The sequence below is a fragment of the Astyanax mexicanus genome, chromosome 18 (genome assembly GCF_023375975.1).
Source record: "Astyanax mexicanus isolate ESR-SI-001 chromosome 18, AstMex3_surface, whole genome shotgun sequence".
In the NCBI taxonomy this organism is placed as follows: domain Eukaryota; kingdom Metazoa; phylum Chordata; class Actinopteri; order Characiformes; family Acestrorhamphidae; genus Astyanax; species Astyanax mexicanus.
The window spans coordinates 11,339,618-11,364,591 of NC_064425.1; the positions used below are offsets into that span (position 1 = coordinate 11,339,618).

At 38.3% G+C, this 24,974-nt stretch overlaps 1 protein-coding gene across 5 annotated transcripts in view; it reads right to left on the bottom strand.

Annotated features, from left to right (window-relative positions):
- The window catches only part of LOC103041854 (cGMP-dependent 3',5'-cyclic phosphodiesterase), a 364,471-nt gene that overhangs the window by 224,078 nt on the left and 115,419 nt on the right, over positions 1-24,974 (bottom strand). For 2 of the 5 annotated variants that reach the window (XM_022669594.2, XM_022669603.2), the window contains exon 2: positions 20,621-20,681. In XM_022669594.2, the coding sequence (XP_022525315.2) occupies positions 20,621-20,681 (61 nt within the window). Of the gene's footprint in view, positions 1-12,537; positions 12,608-20,620; positions 20,682-21,070; positions 21,304-24,974 lie in introns of those variants that run through there. The other 3 variants (XM_022669607.2, XM_049467139.1, XM_022669596.2) reach the window with 3 other exon arrangements.

Below are 24,974 nucleotides of genomic sequence, written 5' to 3' on the forward strand. Positions count from 1 at the left end.
CACCCTTTTTACAATAACCACACCTTTTTGAATAGAGCTGAATAACGTTTTAAAAAACGAATTCTGTAGGGATATAAAAATTTAACAATATAAGCAGAGGTTACACCAGCTGTTACATTTAAATAATGAAGGTAGAATTACAGTATATTGGAAAAAAAAAACGTGATTGAAAGTTGTCTGTTTTGTCATTGAAACCTATGGGGATGGGTGGGGTTACACAGCTTTCTGCAACAGAACAGCAGGGGGTGCCCGACCTGTGGTGGCTTTACTTTTGAAAGACGATGCTCTGTCCAGCTATACACAGTCTATAGCTGATACAAGTCCAAATGCATTATACCTTATGCAAAAGCATTATGACCATTTTAAGTGGTAGAGAGACTGACTGTTCAGTGTAATGTTCATCTGACTACTTGAGAAGATTTTAGAAATCTAAAGCTAGATGTGTTTATAATTTCCACATATTGTTTTATTATAAATGATTTAATTCCTGTACTGTTACTGCTTCAAAACTGACCATATTACAGATACGCAAGATCTGGCTGTAAGGAAGTGCAGTTTTCCTTTAAATTCACACACAATCAGGAACACTAGACCCATCACTATGGAAACTGATGGAGGCACGGTGGTGGAGTTGATCTTCCTGCTCTTTATGTACGCGCTGGTAAATGTAAAGCCTAAGTGCCACCATCTATTATTACTGCCCCCCCCCCCGAACAGAGTTCAGAACCACAGTAGCTCAAACTGGAATCTGCTCCCATTTCCATATTTCCCTTTCGCTTCAGCAGTTCCATCACAATTTACATATCATTTAGGACTGAACGTATTCTGATTGTATCTCCAGGATTTTCCTGTCTGAGGATTTTGTCTTCAGAAAAGGAAAGAATATGTCAGAAAAAACAACAGCACCTTTGTTCAGTTTCTAATTCAGTTTCTCTGATTTTGCTATTTATAGTTATATGTTTAAGTAAAATGAACATTGTTGTTTTATTCTATAAACTACAGATAACATTTCTCCCAAATTCCAAATGAAAATATTGTCATTTAGAGCATTTATTTGAAGAAAATGACAAACGGCTGAAATAACAAAAAAGATGCAGAGCTTTCAGATCTCAAATAATGCAAAGAAAACAAGTTCATATTCATAAAGATTTAAGAGATCAGAAATCAATATTTGGTGGAATAACCCTGGTTTTTAATCACAGTTTTCATGCCTCTTGGCATGTTCTCCTCCACCAGTCTTACACACTGCTTTTGGATAACTTTATGCCAGTTCAGCTTGGTTTGATGGCTTGTGATCATCCGTCTTCCTCTTGATTATGTTCCAGAGGTTTTTTATTTGTTAAAAAAAAACATATTTTAAATAACCTTGATTTCTGAAAAAACAATGAACAATGAGAAGGTGTCCCAAAACTTTTGACCATACAGACACTCGTCTGGCTCAAATAACACAGAGCTGTGTTAAACTGCTTGCCTTTACTTGGATTTAAGAGATTTAACCACACCTATGGGGCGAGTCAGAACATGCACTTGAATAATAACTGAATGAAGGGTAAATAGTGCAAACAGTACCACCCAAATGTTTGGACACACCTTCTCATTCAATGATTTTAAATGAGAGTGCTTTATTTATTTCTTTAATTTATTTTCTTCAATTTAGATTAATATTAAAGACATCAAAACAATTAAGGGACACATGTGGAATTACACAGTAAACTGTAACAATGTATTTTAGTCCTCCACATTAATCCGGTGATCTAAACCAAAAGCAAAAACAAGAACTATTATTCAGCACCTCCAGAAACTCCTTCCTTCAAGACACTGAGAAAACTATTCCAGGTGACTCTCCCTCATGAAGACACTGAGATTAAAATACCAAGAGTGTGCAGATCTGTTTAGTTTCCTCTGCTGAGAAGCATTGGGCACGCCCAGGTAGCTGCACCATTAAAATAGCAATCCACCAAAGTCAGTCAGAGCGCACCTGGCTCTTAAAGGGAAAGGCAAGCGACACACTGATTGGTTTATTTCATATTAGGTCCCAAACATACCCATGATTATTTAAAATAATTAGTACATGCCTTTTGCATGTTTTGAGCCTCGCAATGTGTACTTTTCCCGCCGTTACGATAGCAAAGACACACAGACACACTATGGATCACTAAAATAGGGCCCAATATGTGCCTACTTAGAAGAATGTAAGGTATAAAACATATTCCTGCTTGTTTAACAACATTATTCTTTTTGTTTATAGAATAATTCTGCACATGTTCCTGTATAGCTTTAATATAGTCTTCAATATTAGATTCACAAAGTAAAAAAAAAAAAGAAAGAAAGAAAACACACTGAACAAAAAAAGGTGTTTTTTTTTTTTCTCTGGTACTGTATTTATTGTACCTCCCTTCCTCTATAAACCAGTTGTCCTTCAGAATACAGAGTACAGTACTGAGGCAGCAGAGTGTAAAAGTCAAGTAAAGTGAAGGTAAAGGTAAATCCGTCTGTCTTCCTTTTGAAACTGTTTTACGCCTTTTCTCAACATCACTGCTCTTGTTTTTTGTAGTTAGCTGCCATGTCGGATTTCAGAGCCGGTTTTGACAAGCGACCTTCATGTGTCAATTTGCTTTTGTTTTATGTATGTGTTTTGTTTTTTTTTCTTGTGTTAGGCGGACAAGAAAGAATGACTGCAGGCTATTCACTATTATTCTCTCTCTCTCTCTTTCTTTCTCTCTCCCGCTCTCTCTCTCTTTCTTTCTCTCTTTCTCTCCCTCTCTCTCCCGTTCTCTCTCTCTCTGTTTCTATGTCTAACTGTCTCTCTGTCTCTCGTCTTTTCATGTTTCTTGTCCTGTTTGTCTGTCCTTCAGCAAGGCTGTGTTAAGTCTGTCTTAACATGGCTTACACCGATCGCTAAGGTATCCCAGGTCATAGTATGATGTCGACAGCTAGCTGCTGTGGTTGCTATGGTGTTGCTAACTGGTTGCTATGGTGTTCTTTGTTGATTCTATGGTGTTGTATGGTTTGCTAGGTGATTGCTGAGGTGGTGCTTTTGTATCTGTGGCAGTTGCTAAGGTGATGCTATGGTAGCTGTGGTGGTTGCTATGGCATTGACAAGTGGTTGCTAGGTGGCTAAAGTTGACTATTAGCTAATATTCTCTCTCTCTCTCTCTCGTCCTTTTTTTTCGTGCAATAGTTTTGGAATCTGTGTAACATGGCTCACACATGTCGCTAAGGTATCTCAGATCATGGTATGATGTCACTTGGTTGTAGCTATGGTATCCTAGGTGGTTTGTACAGTATTGGTAACTGGTTGCAAAGGTGTTGCTACGGTATCTTCGGTGGTTACTATGGTGATGCCAAGTGGATGCTAGGCGGTTGCTTAAGTGTTGCTATGGTATCTGTGTCTGTCTCACTGTCTCTCGCCCTTTTATTTTTTACTCGCCCTGTTTGCCTGATACTCGGCAAAGCAATAGTTTTGGAATCTGTGTTAAGATGGCTCACACATGTCGCTAAGGTATCCCAAGTCATGGTATGATGTTTCTAGGTGGTTGCTAAGGTATCCCAGGTGGTCCTTACGGTGTTGCTAACTGGCTGATAAAGTTCACACAGCTCGCTAAGGTATGCCAGGTCATGGTATGATGTCGCTACATGGTTGTTATGGTATTCCGCGGAGCTTTTTAACTGTACCATGGAGCTTTTTAACTGTACCGTGGAGCTCAGCTACTGTCGCGCGGAGCTTTTTAACTGTACCGCAGAGCTTTTCAAACTGTACCGTGAAGCTTTTTAACTGTCGCACGGAGCTTTTAAAGTGTACCGCGGAGCTTTTTAAATGTACCGCAGAGCTCAGCTACTTTCGCGCGGAGCTTTTTACCTGTAACGTGGAGCTCAGCGGAACTCTTTAACTGTTAAAGAGCTCCGCAAGACAGTAGCTGAGCTCCGCAGGACAGTAGATGAACTCCGCGAGACAGTTAAAAAGCTTCGTGCGACAGTAGCTGAGTGTCGCGAGCAGTGAAGGTATAGTTACTTTGAAAAAGTAATCCGATTACTGATTACTAATTACTCCTTTAAAAAGTAACTTAGTTACTTTATGGATTATTTGATTTTAAAAGTAACTAAGTTACTTTACAAGTTACTTTATTAGTTACTTTCAGCAGCTGCAGACACCACCTCCCACCGCCTTAACATAAACATTATAACCAGTTTTGCCAATACTCCCTTTATTGGAAAATGCATTTTTAACAGCAACAATTTATCTCTATTAAGTTGAACTATTTCCTAAAAAAATAAGTTTTTTTTTATAAAAATAAAAAAATTAACTTAACATAAATATTTTTTTTTATAAAAAATAAAATATGGTCATAAATACTTGTTTTTATAAAAAAATATATAAAATAAAGAAAGTCTTTCTTGACCTGACATATTTAACACTGTAAAACTGAACATTGAACTTGTTGTTCTCTGCAGGGCAGCAAGGAGTGGTTTTATAAAACAGAACCGTGTATATGGTCTAGACCAGGGATCACATATAGGCAGACTGCGGTCCGGGTCCGGACCCAGACGTTGTCCAATGCGGACCCATACCGGACCCAACTACTGAGAAGGATTTAATTCTGACAGTGTTCATTTAAAGCACCGGAACTTTTCTTGTCTTTACGGTATACGCGCTCTTGCACCACAGTGAACTTCCAATCACGTGTGGTGTAAAATCTTTAAATGCTCTCCTCTGCCAATCAAATTTGTGGCAGACCGCTGCCCTGGCTAGTGAATTGGGACGCGGCCGCAAAAAAAACGTCTTTATAACTGGCGAGAACTGGCGAAAAACGAAAACGGGCGGAAACTAAAGACACGCCGAGCGCGAGAGAGAGAGACAGGGGAGAAAGCGAGACGCGTGTGATTGGGGAAGAGCGGAGGGGGGATGGGTAAGGGAGCGGTGTGTGTGTGTGTGCGTGTGTGGAGGAGATGAGGTGGAGAGAGAGAGAGAGTAACGCACAGTGACTTAAATAAGTAACTTTAATCTGATTACTGGATTGGAAATAGTAACGCGTTAGATTACTCGTTACTGAAAGAAAAGGGTCAGATTATAGTTACTGACATCACTGGTCGCGAGACAGCAGAAACAGGACAGGGACAGTTTTTGCTCTCCCTATTAGACTACAGAGGGGCGTGTATTGTCGTGTTACGGTGTTTGTTGTTGCGCCGCTAAAGTATGGAGGATGAAGAAAAAGAAATCCAACGGATTTGAAAGAATCGGAAAAAAAATCTAATCGTGATGTTGCTAATTGATTGCTAAGGTGTTGCTATGGTATCCATGGTGGTTGCTAGATGGTTGCTCTCTCTGTCTCTCTTTTTCTTACCCTTTTATTTTACTTGTCCTGTTTGCTTGTCTCTCAGCAAAGCAATAGTTTTCAGATCTGTGTTAACAATCTGTTAACAGAACAATTAGTGGATGTCAGCGATACGGTTTGTTTTCTGTGTGTGTGTGTGTGTGTGTGTGTGTGTTGCAGCGTTTGAAGTTACAGCTTGCATCAGACCGCTAGCGTTCTGTTTGCATTTCATTTCTTCTCCGTTCTCGTTATTCAGACCTGTCTTTTTATCGTAAGGAAACAGAAAAGGCAAACACGGAGAGGTGAACCGTGACGCTTTCTCTAAATAACGAAACCCAGGATTAATTTCACAAAGCACTACAGCCCCCCCTGCCATAGCGAGGGTCTTTGTGCGTTTAGAAAGTGTGTTTGGCAAAGACACACACACACACACACACACACACACAGAAGCGCACTATTCCCAAAAACACAATGAACACACTGCAATCACCCCCCCCCCTCTCTCTCTCTCCAAACCGATGTCACTCATCATTATGCCATATGTCTTTTCTGTCTCTATCGCTGTAAGCCTTTGTTTTCACGCTGCTTTTCTGGGGCACCAACCATTCCTCTAAATCCCTCTCTATTTGTCTTCTCTAATGGCCTCTCTCTCTCTCAAATCTCCAGCCCTCTCTCGTCCCCTTCACAGCTTCTGAGACCTTTATTGAGTGTATTAGCCAAACTTCTCCACTCTTGGCCTCGGCTCAGCCGTCAGGAGATTGTAGGTTCTATTCCTGTTCACTCACACAGATCACAGGATCAAGTTCTGCTGATTCACAGAGGAGATCACAAGTTTAATCCCCAGTCATGTGCAGAAATCGTGGCCAGATTTATTTCCTTTCTGATTTACACAGATCATAGGTTTGATTCCCTTTGATTTAAAGCAGAGTGTAGATTCAGGCAAAGATTACAGGTGGAATTTCTGCTTATTGCTTATTTGATTACCACTGATTTTTGCAGTTCACAGGTTTGATTCCCAAACATTTGCAAAAAAAAAAAAAAAGACCACAGCTTTGATTTCTGCTAATTTGCACAGATTGCAGGACCAACTGCCTTTGATTTGTGTAGATGGCAGATTTTGTTCTTTCTGACAGAGGTTAAAGGATCAATTCCTGATGATTAACACAGATCATAAGTTTGATTCCCTTCTATTTGCGCAGATCACAGCCCTAGTTCCTCCTGACTCAGACTACAGGTTCAGTTCCTTAAGATACACTGATTCTTGCAGACCAAGGATTTGATTCCTACTGATTTGCAGAGATCAATGATTTTATTTCAACAGATCTGTACAGACCACAGCTTTGAATTCCACTGATTCACACAAAATTCAGTTTCTCCAGACTCAATTCTTGATTATTCTGCACAAAATGAGGGTCTGAATACCACAGATTCTCACAGATAAGAGATCTAATTTCCACAGACTTGCACAAATCTCAGCTTTGCCTTAGATTTGTACAGATCACAGATTTAGTTCCTTCACATTTAGCTCCCACATTGTTTAAGTTTTCCACATACTTGTACAGATCAGCTTGTAATTCCACAGATTTGCAAAAATTCAGTGTTTGATTCCCATAAATTTGCACAGATTGTTTAATTACAATAAATTTGCACTTGGTTCATGAACCGATTTACTCAATGATTCCACTCTACACTCAACCCATCGTGTAAGTTCCTCAAAATGTCAAATTAAGGGTTTAATCTCCACATATTTGTACAGATCAGCTTGAAATTCCACAGATTTGCACAAATGTAGGGTTTAATTTCCTCACATTTGCACAGATTGTTTATTAATTACAATAAATTTGCACCTGGTTCATGAACCGATTCATGGAATAATTTGACTCTACAATCAAGCCATTGTGAAAGTTCCTTAAAACTTCAAATTAAGGGTTTCATTTCCAAATATTTATACAGATCAGGCTGAAATTCCACAGATTTGCAAAAGTTTTGGGTTTAATTCCCAAAGATTTGCACAGATCATTTAATCACAATTCATTACAATAAATTTGCACTTGGTTGATGAAATGATTCACTCAATGATTCAACTCTACACTTAACCCATTGTGTAAGTTCCTCAAAACGTCAATTCAAGGGTTTAATTTCCACATATCTGTACAGATCAGCTTGAAATTCCACAGATTTGCAGATTTGTTTATTAATTACAATGTACATAAAGGCACTAAACAACATCTACCTTCTTCTGCAGGCATCAGTTCATAGGTTTTGCTATGACTTGTATATCCAAATGCATTTGGTTTTAGGACCAGTGGTTGTTGAAGCAAACTTCTGGATTGCACCAAATACGACAGTGTGGTGAGTTTACTGTATTAATTTCAATAAATGCAACATATAATAAATAAGGAAATTATATTTTATAGTGTTACATTCAGCGATAATTAGCCTGCTGATCTTACCCTACACTGTGTCCTGTTTTTTTTTTTTTCTTTATTTAGAATATAGGTCTTACCCCACATGTTGAACCCAGGTTAATGCCTGCGTGTATATGAGGTAGGTAGGTTATATATACAGTAGTGTGTTGGGTGGTGGTTACGTAATGTCACTGAATGCCTGTGGCTACAGGACACTGAGCACCACAAGGGGACAGGCACATGAGTGTGGAATACAGACAGATGGACTAACAGATGAAAAAGCTCATTCCTCCACCCACCTCGTCTGCACCTCCAGCATCAATCCATCCAACCATGGACAAGCAGTTTAACTAGATATGAAGTATATCTGTATTTATCTCTGTCTTCTATACTGTGTTCTATCTTTTTCAGCCTACGTAACAACACTGTATCTTACCTGAGGAGCAGTTCAGTCAATTGATCACTCTACTGATTGATGCGCATGTAGATTAAATGAGTATTGATCACCCTGACCAGGCCCCCTCAACAGTATATTGACGTAAACCTGCTGCATCTCAGCATCAGTGCAAATTTTTGTTATTTCTAGCAGTTGTAATCCTTGACATTCAGTATATTTCTGATTTAATAAGGGTTTCCAGCACAAATCAGCATTCTGAAGTATAATCCAGTTTCTGAGGAGAGCTCAGTGTCGTCTCGGAGTTTCCCCGCGGCTGTTTTAACACCAGCTCAGAGCCTTATATCAACACATGGGCTTTAAACAATGTTTTGAATCATTGATTCCAATTTGCACTCGATTTGTGAACCGATTTACTTAATGAGTCGATGCTACACTCAATCCACTGAGTTCTAAGTTCCTCAAAGTGTCCAAACACCACAGATCACATCATAATTAGCGAAATATTCGCGGATTTTTAAGTTTAAATGTCTCCCATGAATAAATGTCTTATTTTCTGGTTTTCTTTTGGTTTTCAGTAATCGAGTGAATCAAAACACAAATTAATTCTTCTCTTGGTATTTGATTTCAATATGAAGTGTGTGTGTGTGTGTGTGTGTGTGTGTGTGTGGAGAAATATTTATTCTGAGATTTTCTGGTTCGGAGATGTTTTCCTCTGAGACAACTCTAAAATAAAGTTATCCATCAAAAAATGTTTTTTTTTTCTGTTTTCACATGAAATCAAACATGAACATGATCACATTCCGAAAATTTGTCAGTTCTTTTATTATTAATAATAAAAATAAAAGTTATTTGTTCGATCTTCTACTATAACATTAATTTCTGATGTTTTATGTTTCAGCTGTGGTTTCAGTATCAGTACTGGTAGTCGATTTTCAGAAGAATAAAAGTATTACAAGTATAAAATGCTTTGTCTGATGGCTAAGATGTAGATACGATCTTTGCTAGCTATAATAATTTGTTTGCTAGTTATGCATTAGCAACATATGGTTTGCTAGCTATAATATAGTTTCTTTGTTTGCTATCATTAATATGTACAACCCCAAATCAGTAAAACATAGCTAATTTCTGAGAATAGTGTGAACAAAAGCTGGAACTCAGCAGCAGAAGCAGTGTGTGTGTGTGTGTGTGTGTGTGGGTGTGTGTGAGAGTGTCAGTAAGTGTATGTATCTATCCCTTGGGAAATCGTGTTCAGTTAAATTACAACACAGTCTGTTACATTAAAGAAATTAGGGTCGTAACCTTTGAAAGAAAGAAAGACGTAAAACGACTAAAGCACTGTGATGTTATATTGTCCTGCTGACACACTGAGACACAGCCTCTATACAACACATGGGTACTGGATTTACACCCATTTAACCCTTTAAAACTTTACTACACAGTCCTATTTTACTTTATTTTGTATACAATTTAGACACACATGTACTGCATTGTAGAATAATATTAAATCCTCCAAACCAGGAAGAAAAACATGGAATTATTTTGTAAAGCAAAAAGTGTTAAACCAGAATAAGTTTTATATTTTAGATTCTTTAAAGTTGCACCTCTTGCTTAGACGACAGTTTTGCACATCTTGGCTGGATTTTCTCAGTCAGCTTTATGAGGTAGAGTCACCTGGAATTCAGGCTGTCAGTTAACAGCTGTGCTGAACTCATCAAGAGTTCATTACTTGAATTTTTTGTCTCTTAATGTGTTTGAGAGCCTCAGTTGTAAAGTTGTGAAGAGGTAGAGCAGGTATACAGTGAATAGCTCTATTTCAGTAATGTTCTAATTTATATTATGAAAAGCAAGAACTACTCAACTAAGTCAAGAAAAACAACACTTTAAGAAAAAATGAAGGTCCGTCAATCCAAAAAGAAGAATTTCAAGAAATATAAAAGTACGGAAATGCAGTCACAAAAAAGACCATCAAAATGTTATGATGACGAAACTGGCACTCATCAGGACTGCAAGTTAACAGCACCCCAGATAAGAGCTCTTAAATGCTTCACAGAGTATTTTGGTTTGTTTAACACTTGTCTTTGCATTGGTAGGAAATAACAGATTTGTGGGCGGAGCATGGATAGACCAATCCTGAATACTTTGAACAGGATACAATCTAAATGTCTATTGGTTAACTCCCTCTTCAGATCTTTTGATATCATCTTTCAGTCTTCTTAATAATTAATCAAGTATTTCTACAATGATGCTTCACAATTACAAAAGGACATAATGTGAGCAATTAAAAGAATTAATTAGCTGCCTGAATAGCTAATGAGGATGTCCGGTGCTTAATTAGTAGCTCTGAAGCCGCATGAGGAGGAGGAGCAGCATATCAACCTTATCAAAGCCAACATCACATTCCATAAGGGAGGAGTTGGCTCTTAACGAGGCAGAATGAGTGGTAATGAGATAATTAGGGAGATAACGAGAGCTGCTGCTGCGGCTGCTGCTGCTGCTGCTGCTGGTGGTGTAGGTGAATCAGCCGATGTTTCAGTCTAAAGATGTTTAATCACAGCTATTCTTGTTTAAAAAAACAGTTTTGTTGTATTTAAATTACATTTGAAATGCTACACTATTGTTCTGATAGTTTATCAGTTTATTACCATATTTTTCGCACCAGGTTATAAGGCACACTATCAATAAACATCTATTTCCTGGTTTATCTTCATACATAAGGCACACCGGATTATAAGGTGCATTAAGCAACACTAGTAACAATGCCTACATTGAAGTGAGCAAGGGTGTCGCCATGTTTCTCTTATAGTGTGGAAACTGTGGGCCGCAACTAATTTAAAATAAATGTCTAATAATTCTAAAAAAAAAAAAAAAAAAAAAAAAACGTTTCCTTAAAAGTCAAACAAGCACTGGATGTTAATCTACACAGATTTAGCGTGTTCAAACGGGTAACATTCACACATAAGGTCGATTTTTTGGAAAAATTTAAGGATTTTAAGTGTGCCTTATAGTCTGAAAAATAAATTAATATATGTATTAATATTTAGGTAACTTGATGTGTGTAATTTAATTTATTAGTAATACACATTTTTTAAATGTTTTGACTTGCTATATGCCATTAATATTATTTTTGTTTTACTGTTCGAATGCAAGTTTATTTAATTACTTAATGTAATTATCTAAATATCTTCATGTATTCTATATTGTTTTTATGATAATTACTTATTTATGCATTGATTTATTTATTTATTCATTCATTCACATTTATTTGTTTGTGTGTTTATAGTTTATTAATATAAATTGAACATAGAATTATATTTTGTATTATTCACATTTTTTGTGAATCTATGTAAATAAAAAAATATATATTTATATTAACGTCTTTTTTATATTCATCATTTTCTTTATTTATTTATGTATTGTGTGTGTTATGTATGCATGTTTTGTATTATCTTTAAATCATGCTTTTACTTACAGCATGCTTGTTTACATACAGCAATATGTGAGTGGTTATGCTTTGTTGCATGTTTAAACTGTAATAACAAAGAACAAGGATTCTGTAATATTTTATATAATATTTTACATTATGATTTAGGGCTGGGAGGTTAATAGAATAAATCTGACTAATCAAATAACTGTTTGGTGCTGGGTGGAAGTCAAACTTGGTGGAGTAATGAATTGCGTAAAAAATATAATAACGCGTTACTGATTCCAAATTAATCAGGAGCATTAATGCTTCAACGTTAACAGCCCTAATATTTATAAAAAATATAAAATAAACAAAAAACTTTCGAAAATATCCAAACAATCAATTACAATGATAACAAATTATTTATGTATATGTGAATTGTTTATGTATGTATAAACTGTTTATGTATATGTTATAACTGATCAAATGTTGTTGTTGTTTTTTTCAATTAATCATTTAATCAAATAATACTTTGGCAATACTGTTATTTACTATGGTCATGCCAATAAAGCCCATTTGAATTGAATTGAATTGAACAAAAGTTATATATACAAACAAGCACAGTAAAAAAGATGGTTAAGACACTGAAATGTGAATGCCCAGATTAAAGCACTGACAAGATACACAAGTGACAAACAGTCACACATCAAACAGCATTAAAATCTGCATACAGAAACATAATGAGATGAACCTGAACGACAAACGAAATGACAGACAACTGCAAGCTCATCACTGATGCGCCAGAGCAGCATCATCACAACCAACAACAGACCAACAGCTCTGAATCACAGCCAGTAAACAGAGACCGTAAGCGAGGCCAGGACAGAAGCAGGGTTAGAAGACAAGACGTAGAGAGGGGACAGCGCCAGGCAGGTGCGTCCACAGCGTACGCTCGCAAACCTGTGTGTGTGTGTGTGTGTGTGTGTGTGTGTGTGTGTGTGTGAGCGTAAGACATACCTGGACGGTCTGGTGGTGCATGTCGGACGAGCGGTTGAAGAGTCGGCTCTGCATTTGGACACGCTCAGCGCTGTTAAAGGACAAAAAGAGAGTGATGGAGGAGAGGCGAGAAGAAGATCCGGGGGACGGGTGGACCGGAGGACAGGACGGACGACAGGAATAAAAATGATCATACGGGACGTGGACGGGGGTAGACTCCTCCGTTAAACGCAGCTGTTGCGTTAAAACACACACACATATATATAAACCACACACACACACACACACAATGACTGACAGAATCAGCCGCGTGTCAACTTGACCTTGCTGACCTCTCGCCGTCTCTCTCTATTTTAGTGTTAATCCCGCACATCTGGTGTGAGAGTACGCAGAAAGCTGGCTGTGACAGGATTAACTGCGGCCATTGTGTGCCGACCATGGGGCGGGACGTCCTGTGGACATGATCTCAACGGGACGTCCACACACACACCCCCTCCGCACAAACACCCTCACACACCTAGGCCTGTCACGGGAACACTTTTTTGCTAACAAAATTTTGTCCCAGGAATTATTACGATAATCAATATTGTTGGGATTTTAGGACCATTAAATGGCACTAATATTGCACCATTTTAAAGACATGAAACTTTTCATTCCTGTTCACGCACCTAATTTTGGAACCCAAAAAGTTCCCAGCTTGAATAAAAGAAGGTTATAGTCAAAGATATATATATATATGTATGGAGGCAGGGGAACCATGGGCTGCACACCATGACATGCAGCCCCGGTCTGCCCCAGCTGGCCCGCGTTGGACCCGCATAAGAACCTTACTGAGGCAACACAAACCTAAGAGACACTAAAGTTAAGCAACTAGAGCCACACTGGGCCGTTACTATGTTTCTTTAAGTTTGTTTTGTGTGTTCATGGAGGGCATTTTTCCTAATAAAGGTACATTTTGACTCCTTGTGTCTGTGTCTCTTTGTGCTTCTGCACTACCGGGTCACGGTGGCCACCCCCACAGCCACAATATACGTAAGTGCATTTTGTAAGTGCAAACACAATGGACGATATCACGATTATTAAAATGATTGCGGTCATGTTCATTTATTGAACGATAAATCGATAATGTAATTATTGTGACAGGCCTACACACACCAATATCTGTAACACACTTAAATTTTTAAACAAAGCAAAAATAGCAAAAGTAAAACGCATTTTAAGTGCAATACAAACCATACAAAAAAAATACATTATGCATTTACCCTAACACATTATTGATTAGCTCTGCTAATTAATGAGACACACCCATTACTAACAGGTCGCTAACATTCTAAAAATTTCCACAGAGACAACCCTGCCGTGCTAGAGCTGCCCTAGACGACCGTAAGTGCAATGTGTGTGAAATGGTCAAGGCCAGTGGTTTTCAACCGGTTTTAAAATGTAAAAGATTTTCCAATATACAGCAATTTAAGATGTTTAGGATGAGTTTGAGAAAAGAAAGCAAAAATTTAAACGCAGAAAATACAGCAGTGAGCACCTAGCACTTCGGGGCCCCAAGCAAAATGTTTGCTTTTTCTTAATATTTTAAGCATTTACCTTAAAAATACAAATTAATTAGCTCTGCTGCTTGAGACACACCCACTGCTAACAGGTCAGGTCACTAACATGTAATTTTCATAGAGACACCTCTGCAGAAAACAGGCCTTACCGAAGAGCTCAGTGGCTTATAACATTTCTGCCTTGCTAGAGCTGCCATAGACGACCATAAGGCAATTTGTGTGTAACAATTCAAGGACCATGGTTTAATTTTTTAATGGCTCGTAGGCCAAAATTCTTTTTTTTTCTAATTTGCAAAGAAAGACCTAATATATCAAGTATATATAGTTCAGCAAAAGTATGTTAAGGTATAATAGACATTTACAAAAAATTTTAAAACTAAAAAAAATATGTTAAGGTTGAGTTTGTTGATTGATTTCATAGACAAATGGATCATCTACAAGTGAACACAACATAAATCAAAATAAAGAAAAGACAGCAGTGAGTTCAGCTCTGCTGTTTGAGCCACTGCTAACAAGTCGCTAACATGTAATCTCCATAGACACACCTCTCCAGTAGAACAGGTTATACTGAAGGTTCAACAGGCTTATAACATTTCTGCCTTGCTAGAGTTGCCCTAGATGACCGTAAGTGCAATTTGTGTGAAATGGTCTAGACCAATACTTTGCAAAGACAAATTAAATCTGATATACATACAGTTCAACAAATGCAATTTATTATGTGGCAGACATTTTTGTTTATTTGTTTACAAAACAAATGGTGTTAAGGTCGAGCTTGTTGATTGATTTCATGGATAAATCTTTCAGAACAGACCCTGAAGCTGGACCATCTACAAGTGAAGAAGCTACTGTATCTCTGACGAGAGAACCAAATGCAGAAATATAAAATATGGCATATAAAATATTACGTGGGAACATTTTCTAGAGTGATCTTATCAAATCCTGCTTCTTTATCTGACAGTGTGATGGATAAACATGCTTATGAGAACGATACACAATACCAACAGTAAAATTGTATAGAAGAGAAATGATGGTCTGGGGTTGTTTTCTTGGGCCCTGGTCAAATAAACGTGCTCAGCCTAAATAATGGTCTACTGATTGAATGGGCACAAATTCCCACACAACCACATCTCATGAAAAATGATCTATTTGAAAACTGGAGCCAAGTCCATCTTAATGACCAAGATTTTGAAATCAATTTGTAACTATGATGAAGAGGATGAACAACAACAGCAGAAGGTCACGCCAGAGTTACACAAAGACGTCTATCAGCCCAGAACAGAAAGCTGAGGCTGCAGTGAACACAGGTTCATAGAGAGTACGAAGTACCCTAATAAAAGCACACACACACACACACACACACACAAACAAGATGCTAAAGAAATGACCTTATCTGCTACATGTTGCCTCATGGGAGCAGCGTACATCAGTGCACCGATTGTTCATTGATCCACTCACATCTGTTATTTAGCTAATTGAGCACTCCATGCTTTCAGAGCATGAGTAGAAAGAAGAAACGTGGAGCAGCAGAAAGACCCACAGGAGCCATCCCTCCATCAGAGGAGATCAGACATCTGCCTGTCCTCAGAACACACAAACACTCACTCACACACACAGAGGATCAAAGTGTGTGCATGTGCATGTGTTTGCATATGTAATAATATATAGTGAGTAAATATTATTATTACAAACATGTATTTCACATATCTGCAATAACACTTAAAAATGATGAGTTTCTTTGATTTTACCAAATGAAAAACTTCTGGAATATAATCAAGAGGAAGATGGATGATCACAAGCCATCAAACCAAGCTGAACTGCTTGAAGTTTTACACCAGGAGTAAAGGCATAAAGTTATCCAAAAGCAGTGTGTAAGACTGGTGGAGGAAAACATGCCAGGATGCATAAAAACTGTGATAAAAAAGGTTTATTCAGGGTTGTTTGTTATAATTATGGGTATATAGGGTAAATGTACAATGTTGTGACAAACACAAACACATGGTATACAAACCAACCAACCAACCAGTGTGTGTGTGTGTGTGTGTGTGTGTGTAATCTATTCAGGTTGATAAGTGGTACAGATGATGGTCAGTGTATTGACGAGGTCATTATTAGTCAGCTCATATTGGACACACTCCATCAGTTTAACACACACACACACACACACACACACACGCACACACACACAAACATGCATAAACTGAACATGCATAAACTGCCAAGCTTTTCAGATGTTGCCAAAATGGAGAGAATCTCTCTCTCGCATTCACACACACATACACACACACACACTCTCTTTTTAGATTGTAATGTTTTGCAATTGTAAATCATTTGCTGAGATCAAAACAACACAACCAACTGTATGAGATAGAACATATTCTTTCTATTCATTTACAATTATTATTATTATTATTATTATTATTATTATTATTATTATTATTATTAGGTCCAGACCAGGGTTCACACCATGATTTGTATCTTTGTTTCATTGTTTTCACTGTATTTTATCCGTATAGTTTCGGTTTCACACTGCAGTTTAGTATTTAGTAATGTAGTATCCTGACCTCATCATCATCAGCTATGTGGGCGGAGTCTCTCTATTCTTCATATTAATAACGGGTTTGTAGAATGTTAGTTATGTTATAGTTCAGCTTCGAGTTGCTTTGCTTTCTTAGGTGTTGTGCTGAATTCTAGCTCTATATCAGAATCTGATTCCCCTTCACGTTCACACTTTCGCTCTGCAGCAGAATGAGTGTAAAAGATTCTCCTCAGATTAATTGAATTTCTGTTTATAAATAAGGGTTAATCTACTGTTATAATACATAAATCAATTCCCAGTCTAAGCATTTGTGTTCATACTGCTGCATGCTGTGCTGCACTTTGCCAATGGGAGACAGATTTTAGCACAACACCAGTTCTTTATTCCTCTAGTTTGTTTTAAGACTGACTCAGATTCCTGTAATTAGCTTAAAAGTCTAAACCATCTAGAAAAAGTTTCACACTGCAGATTAACTGGATCATGGTTCAGTAAATCTGGACTGATAACTCTGGTTCTTTGGTTTGGATCGTGGCTCACACCCCCCTTTTACACCTTATACTTTGGTTTGGAACCAGACATGAGCTAAACTAAACTGAGCTGATTTGAACTGATTTAATCTGAGCTAAACTATTAGAACTAATTCAAGTAGGGGTGGGCGATATGGCTCTAAAATAATATCACGATATTTCAGGGTATTTTTGCGATAACGATATACTTGGCGATACAGAAAAACTAAAATATGAGGAATATATAATAATATATAATATAATAGGAATATAGTATAATAGTATAACAGAATAATCATAATGTGGCAAAATAAATAATACAGCATAAAATAATATAATGCAGCAAAAAATATTGCAGAATATTTAGTGCATGCATATAAACTGCAAACTCAAACAATTACACAATAAATACACCTACAGCTTCACAGTTAATAATAGACTACTTTTAAGACAGAACAGCCCTATTATCACGATATGGATTTTTAATATCATGATATTTCTGTCTCGATATATTGTATACGATATAATACTGCCCACCCCTAAATTCAAGTATTAATTACTTTACTGTAGTTGTCTAACATTAGCCTGTCACTCAAGTTAGCGAGCTAATGTAGCTAACTTCTCTCACATACACACATAAACAAACACAAGTACACACACACACACACACACAAACACACAAACAAATGGCAGATCTTTACACATAATATCTCACACCTTGTTGAACACGCTCAGCTGCCTTTCAAAACACAAATCTAATCAATATGAAGCAGAGAAAGGCCAACATTGACGCGACTCACTCACCTTTAACACTCTTTAACACACACACACACACACAAAAAGCAAACTGAGAAAACAAATCAGCTCATAACTTATGTTAGCCTCTCCTTTGCTCGCTCTCTCTCTTTTTCTTTTTCACCAAAGCATTTAAATCATCTTTTTATTATTCTTTATGCTACATTTCTCTGTTAAAGGGGTACTTAATCCCCTCATTTTTCTGACAGCTTAAATTTGAAAAATTATATAAATAAATATAAATATATATATATATATATATATATATATATATATATATATATATATATATATATATATATATAAATAAATAAATAAATAAAACAAAAAAATGTGAGGGGTAGATTGGGAGGGGCACTGGGTGATGTATGGGTTTAGGGGCGGGCCATAGAGGAGAGCAGAGTAGGCTAAGCAGTCTGCCTCTAATAGCAGTGAGACGCAGATGGTTGGACGTCAGCGGGGGCAGTACTATTGATTGACTAATTTGCATATTTTGATGTGTTTGCGTACCAAAGTACATGGAAGCATCATCCACACCTATAGCACATTTGAACCTGAGAGGGCGCTGCAGAGGCGGAAATGACCAAAATAAAAGTGTTTTTAAAAAGTTAGGAAGTGTTTTTAAAAACTTAAGCAGGACTGGTATTAAAGGTTTCATTACTTCAAATAAACACATTTCAGCTATTAATGAAAATAAATATGGTTTAGGGTTTAGTGACTCTTTAAGCTGTAAACACACATGTACTCACTGCTATATTCTATAAGGCTTGTTTTCTATAATGCACACTGGAACTCATTTTATGAGATTATGTGAATGTAAGATGAACATGGTGTAATCTGTGTAAATACCTGCATTACTGCAAGTTTAATATGAACTATCTCTTGAGTGACAGCTAAGCTAGATAAGCTAACCAAACAATGACCCTCATTCATGAAACATGAGCCAAATAAATGTAAATGCAAATCCTTTGTAAAACATGCACACATTTTTAAATGCATGCCTTGTTTAAAGTGTCTGCAGCCTCAACATGCTCGTAGATACAGGCAAATTTACACCTGCTTGCGACCACATATAAAGTCTGTTGAGACATTTATGGACATTATCTGATATCTAAGAATTTTACTGTATTTTTCTCATATGAGCTGTATATTATTTGTTAAACACTTATATTTTAATGCCCACATTTGTTACCCTCCTTTTATGTTATGTGTCAAATTGACCCGTGCTAGTTTAAACATCTAGGAAAAATAGATAAAAGTATTTTTTCAGTATGAAACTTCTTCTGCTCGCCTTAATTAGTGTAACCAACATATAAAAAGAAAATGGTTCATCTTACATATTTGCAACCACCCCCTGCAAACACAAAAACTAAAACAAAATTGCAATGTTATGTTTTAATGTTATGCAAAACTACTGTGTTTTACATGTTGGTCTTTCAAAAGTAATAAAGTAAAGAAACATAAAAAAACAAATTTAACATTTTTTATGAAGAACAAGTAAATTATCCTAATTGAACCACTACCTGTTAGACGCAAGGAACACCATGCAAGTCAACGTTAGGATCTGTACCAGTGAACTCTCTATCAGCAGCATTTTAAACAAATAGCAGACGGGTTAGTGAAGCTTCATTAATTCCTAAAAAGACACTTAATTCCTAAATCCTGTAAGTTTACCCCAAAGCCATCACACCATTAATGCACCCCTTTACCCACTGTATCCACCTCTCTCTCTGTCTCTCTCTCTGTCTCTCTCTTCTCTTTTCTCTCCTACCTCTGTCTCTCTGCATCTCTCTATCTCACACATACATTTCTCCCTCTCCCACTTCTGCTGTCCTTGATCTGTGTCCCTCTTTCTCTCCATATTTTCTGTCTCACACATCTTTCTCTCCCTTTCTGTCTGTCTCTCTCCCTATAGCTCTCACTGTCCTCTACTTGGTGCTCTCTCTCACTCTCTCTCTCTCTCTCTCTCTCTCTCTCTCACTTCCCCGTCTGTGTTTGTTCTGTCCTCCACCTGTGTCTCTCTGTCCTCCACTTAGTTTCTCCCTCCCTCTCTTTTCTCTCTCTCGCTGTATCTGTTTGTTCTGCTCTCCACCTCTCTCACCCGTTAGTCTGTACCTCCCTCTCTAATCTTTTATTTCTGTCTCTCTCCCTCAGTTTTCCCTCTTGTTTTTTTGTCCTTTACTTGTATATACATATCTCCATATCTCTTTGTTGTCCTTTACCTCTCTCTCTCCCTCTTTCTTTTTCTAGCTATACAATTGTTGTCATCCACCTCTCTCTATTACCTTTTCACCCTTCTCTCCCTCTCTCATTTTGGTTTTGTCCTGTTTCTCTCTCTCGCTCTGTCCATCCCTTTGTGTTGCATGACCTTCCCGGCAGGAGGGACATATAAAAAAGAGGGACACCAAAGACACAACATCTGTGTGTGTGTGTGTGTGTGTGTAGAGAGAGAGAGAGAGAGACAGTGGGAGTAAAAGAGACAGGTGGCATGAGGAGAAAAAGTTTAAGAGAGAAAGAGAGGAATCAGAAGTGAAAGACAGAGCAAGACAGAAACAGAAGAGAGAAAGACAGAAAGACAGAGCAAGACAGAAACAGAGAGAAAGAAAGACAGAGAGAGACAGAAACAGAAGAGAGAAAGACCAAGTAATAAACAGAGAAAGAAAAAGAATCACAGAAAGAGAAAGCGAGAGAGAGCCTGGTGGTCCTACCTGTACGGAGGTGTGGAGCGCGTGCGGCTCGTCGGCTCTCAGGAAGACCTGCCGTCCCCGTCTGCAAAGATAAACGAGAGCAATGAGCGCGAGCTGCAGGAGCACCATGGTGCGAGCGCGCGAGCTGCCGACACTCCGTTCACAGCCGTCTGCGCGCGAGAGCGTGTGCGTGCGTGCGCGCGCCTCTGTGTGAGTGCGCTCGTGCGTTGGCGCAACGCAGTGTACACACAAAAAGCCCAAAAGAAGCCCAAACTGCTTTTTAGATGCACCACCCTCCCCAAACACACACACACAAACACAAACCCACGTGCGTGCGTGCGCTGTGTGTGCGTGTGTGCGTCCTGCAACAGGAGCGCGCCTGCAGGACGCCTTCTAAGAAAAGTGCATGCAAACACAAGCTTTCTCTGTGTGTGTGCGTTTGTGTGTGTGTGTGTGCGTGCGCGTGCTTACACGTCTCTCCCTCTCTTCCTCTCATGGGTGCTCATGTCATTCCCACCTGCCGGCTCAGAGCTCTGGATGAAGACGCGGAGAACGAGTCCGGAGCGAGGCGCTCGGGCGCGCGCGCACACACACGCACCTACACATACACACACTCTCACACACAGCCGCGTGCTCCGGACGAGAGCGCAGAACGAACTGAAAGCACTCGCTCGCGCACACACACACTCTCTCTCTCTCTCTCTCACTCACTCTCTTTATCTCTCTCTCTCTCTTTCTCTGCATGGAGAGGAGAAGGCGAGGTCTTTCAGAGCGCAGGGTCCAAAAGTCCTCCAGTTACTCCATTAGCTGTCAGTGTCTCTCACCCATTTGCGTAGGAAACGGGGGAATATCAGAAATAGGTGGATTTGTGGTTTGGGTTATACAGGGGTTGGACAATAAAACTGAAACACCTGGTTTTAGACCACAATAATTTATTGTGGCGACAGACAGTTCTGGTGGAAACAGGAGAGTTGAGGTACACATTGAATTCTGCCATGATTTGTTCAGCCGTGGTTTTATGTTTTTTGGATACAATCCGGGTTAGCACCCGAACATCCCTTTCAGACAGCTTCCTCTTACAGCGTCCACAGTTAATCCTGTTGGATGTGGTTCGTCCTTCTTGGTGGTATGCTGACATTACCCTGGATACCGTGGCTCTTGATACATCACAAAGACTTGCTGTCTTGGTCAAAGATGCGCCAGCAAGACGTGAACCAACAATTTGTCCTCTTTTGAACTCTGGTATGTCACTCTTACCCTGCTAATTGAACCTTCACACTCTGCTCTTACTGGTGCAATGTACAATTAATGAAGATTGGACACTGGGCTGCTCCAATTTAGCCATGAAACCTCCCACACTAAAATGACAGGTGTTTCAGTTTCATTGTCCAACCCCTGTATAACATTTACATTAACTGCTGCCAAAAATCCATTTATTATTTAGTTATATTATTTTTAATATTAATTGTAACACTTCCTTCGTCTGCCTGGTCTCCAAATTTATCACCAATCAAGCAATTATGGAAGCAGCTGGGATGCAACATCTGTGGGCAAATGTGTCTCAGGATGCCATGCAGATTCTATATGCATATTAATATGTATATAACTGTATAATGGAAGCCATTTAAGTAGCAATAAAGTGGCCAGTGAGAGGAAGCACAAGGTAGGTGTTTATAAAAAGTATATAGACACAAACACTAAATGCTCTGAGTTGTCACAGTTCCATGTCTCTGTCTTTTTATCCCTTTAATAAAAGAGCAAGTTGAACGTGAAAGCTCTAATTTGTTCGCTCAGATAAAAGGCGGGAGGTTGGTGTCGTTTATGTTGCATTTCACTTTAATCTCTGTGAAAGCGGCATCGGAGCGGCGGGGAAACCCTGGCGCTAAAAAAACATCTCATGAAATTTTAATCGCTCTTGTGCTTTGTTTTCAGAAGTCCTGCTAAAAGAGCAGCGATTACTGGAAGGGGATCTGCCGGCCGCCAGACTCAATAGGAGATACAGGGCTCAGTCCAGAGAGGTCAACCAAAGGAACAGAATCTTATATGGGAACTTTTTTGTGCTTCAGGCTTGTAAACTCTTTAAGCAGGGTCTGCATTAGACATTTGGGGCCCTAAACACAAACAATAACACACATAATAATTCAGTATGTAAAATTAGGCTTTAAACAAAACCGAAGTTCGACTTTTGGCGACATTAAATTGCTACAGGAATATCACTTAAATACATAAGAATGAGATATTTATGAATTTAGTCATGTGATAAGATGATCATTTTTATAGAATTCCAAACTCTGGTCTATGTACAACCAAATAGGCAAAATGTCCTACAGTTGCCATTAAATTAGTTCAATTTTTTACAGTATTATTACTTGAAACATACATATAAAATATTATTTTAATTGTTCCTCAAAATATCAGTGGGGTCATTTGGCAATCTTTTGTTTATTACTGTATAGGAGTCTAAATTCCGGTCTATACACAAGCAAATTTATTAAATTCTAATTTTGCTATCAAATTACACCAAATTCCTACAGTAATATCATTTAAAACTTATTAATTTATACTATGGAAATTGTTTATGCTAAGTAAGAACGCTGTGCACGTGGCTACCTTAATACACAGTTTGGACGCGCAATCCCACTTTCGCACAGATTCAGCAAGTATGTCACTTTTGTATTATTTTATTTTAAATGTCATTATTATGATTATTATTATCATATTGATAATATGTTAATTTTTCACAAGCCTAAATTTTTTGGGCCCCTCAGGCACTTGGTGCTTTATGCACTGTGGTGTGATCGGTGTGGATGGAGGCCTGGAACTGTCCTCAAGTGTTTTTGTATTTAGATGGAAACAAACATGTTACAATCTTAATCTAAAATGCCAACTTTAAAACTGTCCAATCAGGACATTCCCAGATGTAATTTGTAACAATTACCATTACACATTACACAAAATACCAAAACAAGAATGAACAGGACTGTCATGGGACAGGCATTCATTATAAAGCATTAACAGATATTAACCGTAAACCCTAGTGGCCCTATTTTAGCAGTTTATAGCACACCGGTCAATTGCAGATTGTGCAACTGGATTTAAGGCATGTCTTTGGGGTATCATGATCAGGTATCATGAGGGCCTGAAAAATGCAAAAGACATGAACTAATTCTCTTAATTAATCATCGGTGTGTTTTGGGTGTAACATAAAATAAACCAATCAGTGTGTCATCTGCCATTACTTTTAAGAACCAGATGAGCTCTGACTTTGGCATTCATATCTTAACAGCACAGAGCTTTTGGGCATCGCAGCAGAGAACACTGACCTGCACGTTCATGCTGTGACGGTAAACCAGCATTTAACATTTAGCATTTATTTTATTCTTTATTCTGTTTATTGTTGAGTTAAAAGTCAGGTTTGTGCTTTGCAGTGAAAAAGTCCGAAGAATTTGCTCCTTTTCATTTCTAAGGGACAACGTCAAATTGTCAAGCCAAGACTCAAGGTTCTTCTGTCCAAAGCATACTGTTCCTTTAGTCTTGGTCCTTGACTAGGTGTTCTCAGGCCAGATTTTGTCGTACCACGTTGCTTAGCAACTGTTACCAACTGGCCACAAACTACGTACATTGCTTGGCGTAAGGACATTGCATTGCGTTCATTCTTCATAATAAATTAAATTATTATTGAAGTTGCCATTTGAACCTTGGTGTTGATTTAACACCTTGTTATGAAAGAATCAAAGCCCTCAAAGCATTTGATGTTGCCATGGTGACGTTAAGAAAAGTGTTAAAGTGTGTGTACGTGTGCGTGCTTGTGTGTATTGGTGTGTGGTTTTCTTCACCATGTGTGGTCTCACTCAAGCAATGTTAGTGCATTAAATAAAGCCAAAGTGTGTGGTAACATTTCCTCTTAGGCTCCGCCTCTTAAGAGCCCGCAGCTCTGGAAAGTTCAGCCCTCATTCACTTACACACAAACACACACAAACACACACACACACACACACACACACACACGCACGCACGTTTTCATGTCGATACCTGATCACTGCTCTTGAATGCACACACGCCAGAACATTTGCATTTGACAAAGAGCTTAATCAACGCTCACGCTTTTCCTGGAATAGGCAGAAACGAGTAATTACAGTCTAACACATCCCTCAGGGACACTCTCTCACACTCACACTTAAAAATACGCTATAGGGGACCTCCATTGGTATGGCATTCACGCTAACTGAATCAGTCATGAAGACACTCACAATGAGCAAAGAAAGTAAAAGAGAATATGAGTAAGAAAGAGCGAGAGCATATAAATCAAAATACTGAAGACATCCAGGATATGAACGAAAACATAAGAAATCATGTAGTAACTTAAAAGTGTTAA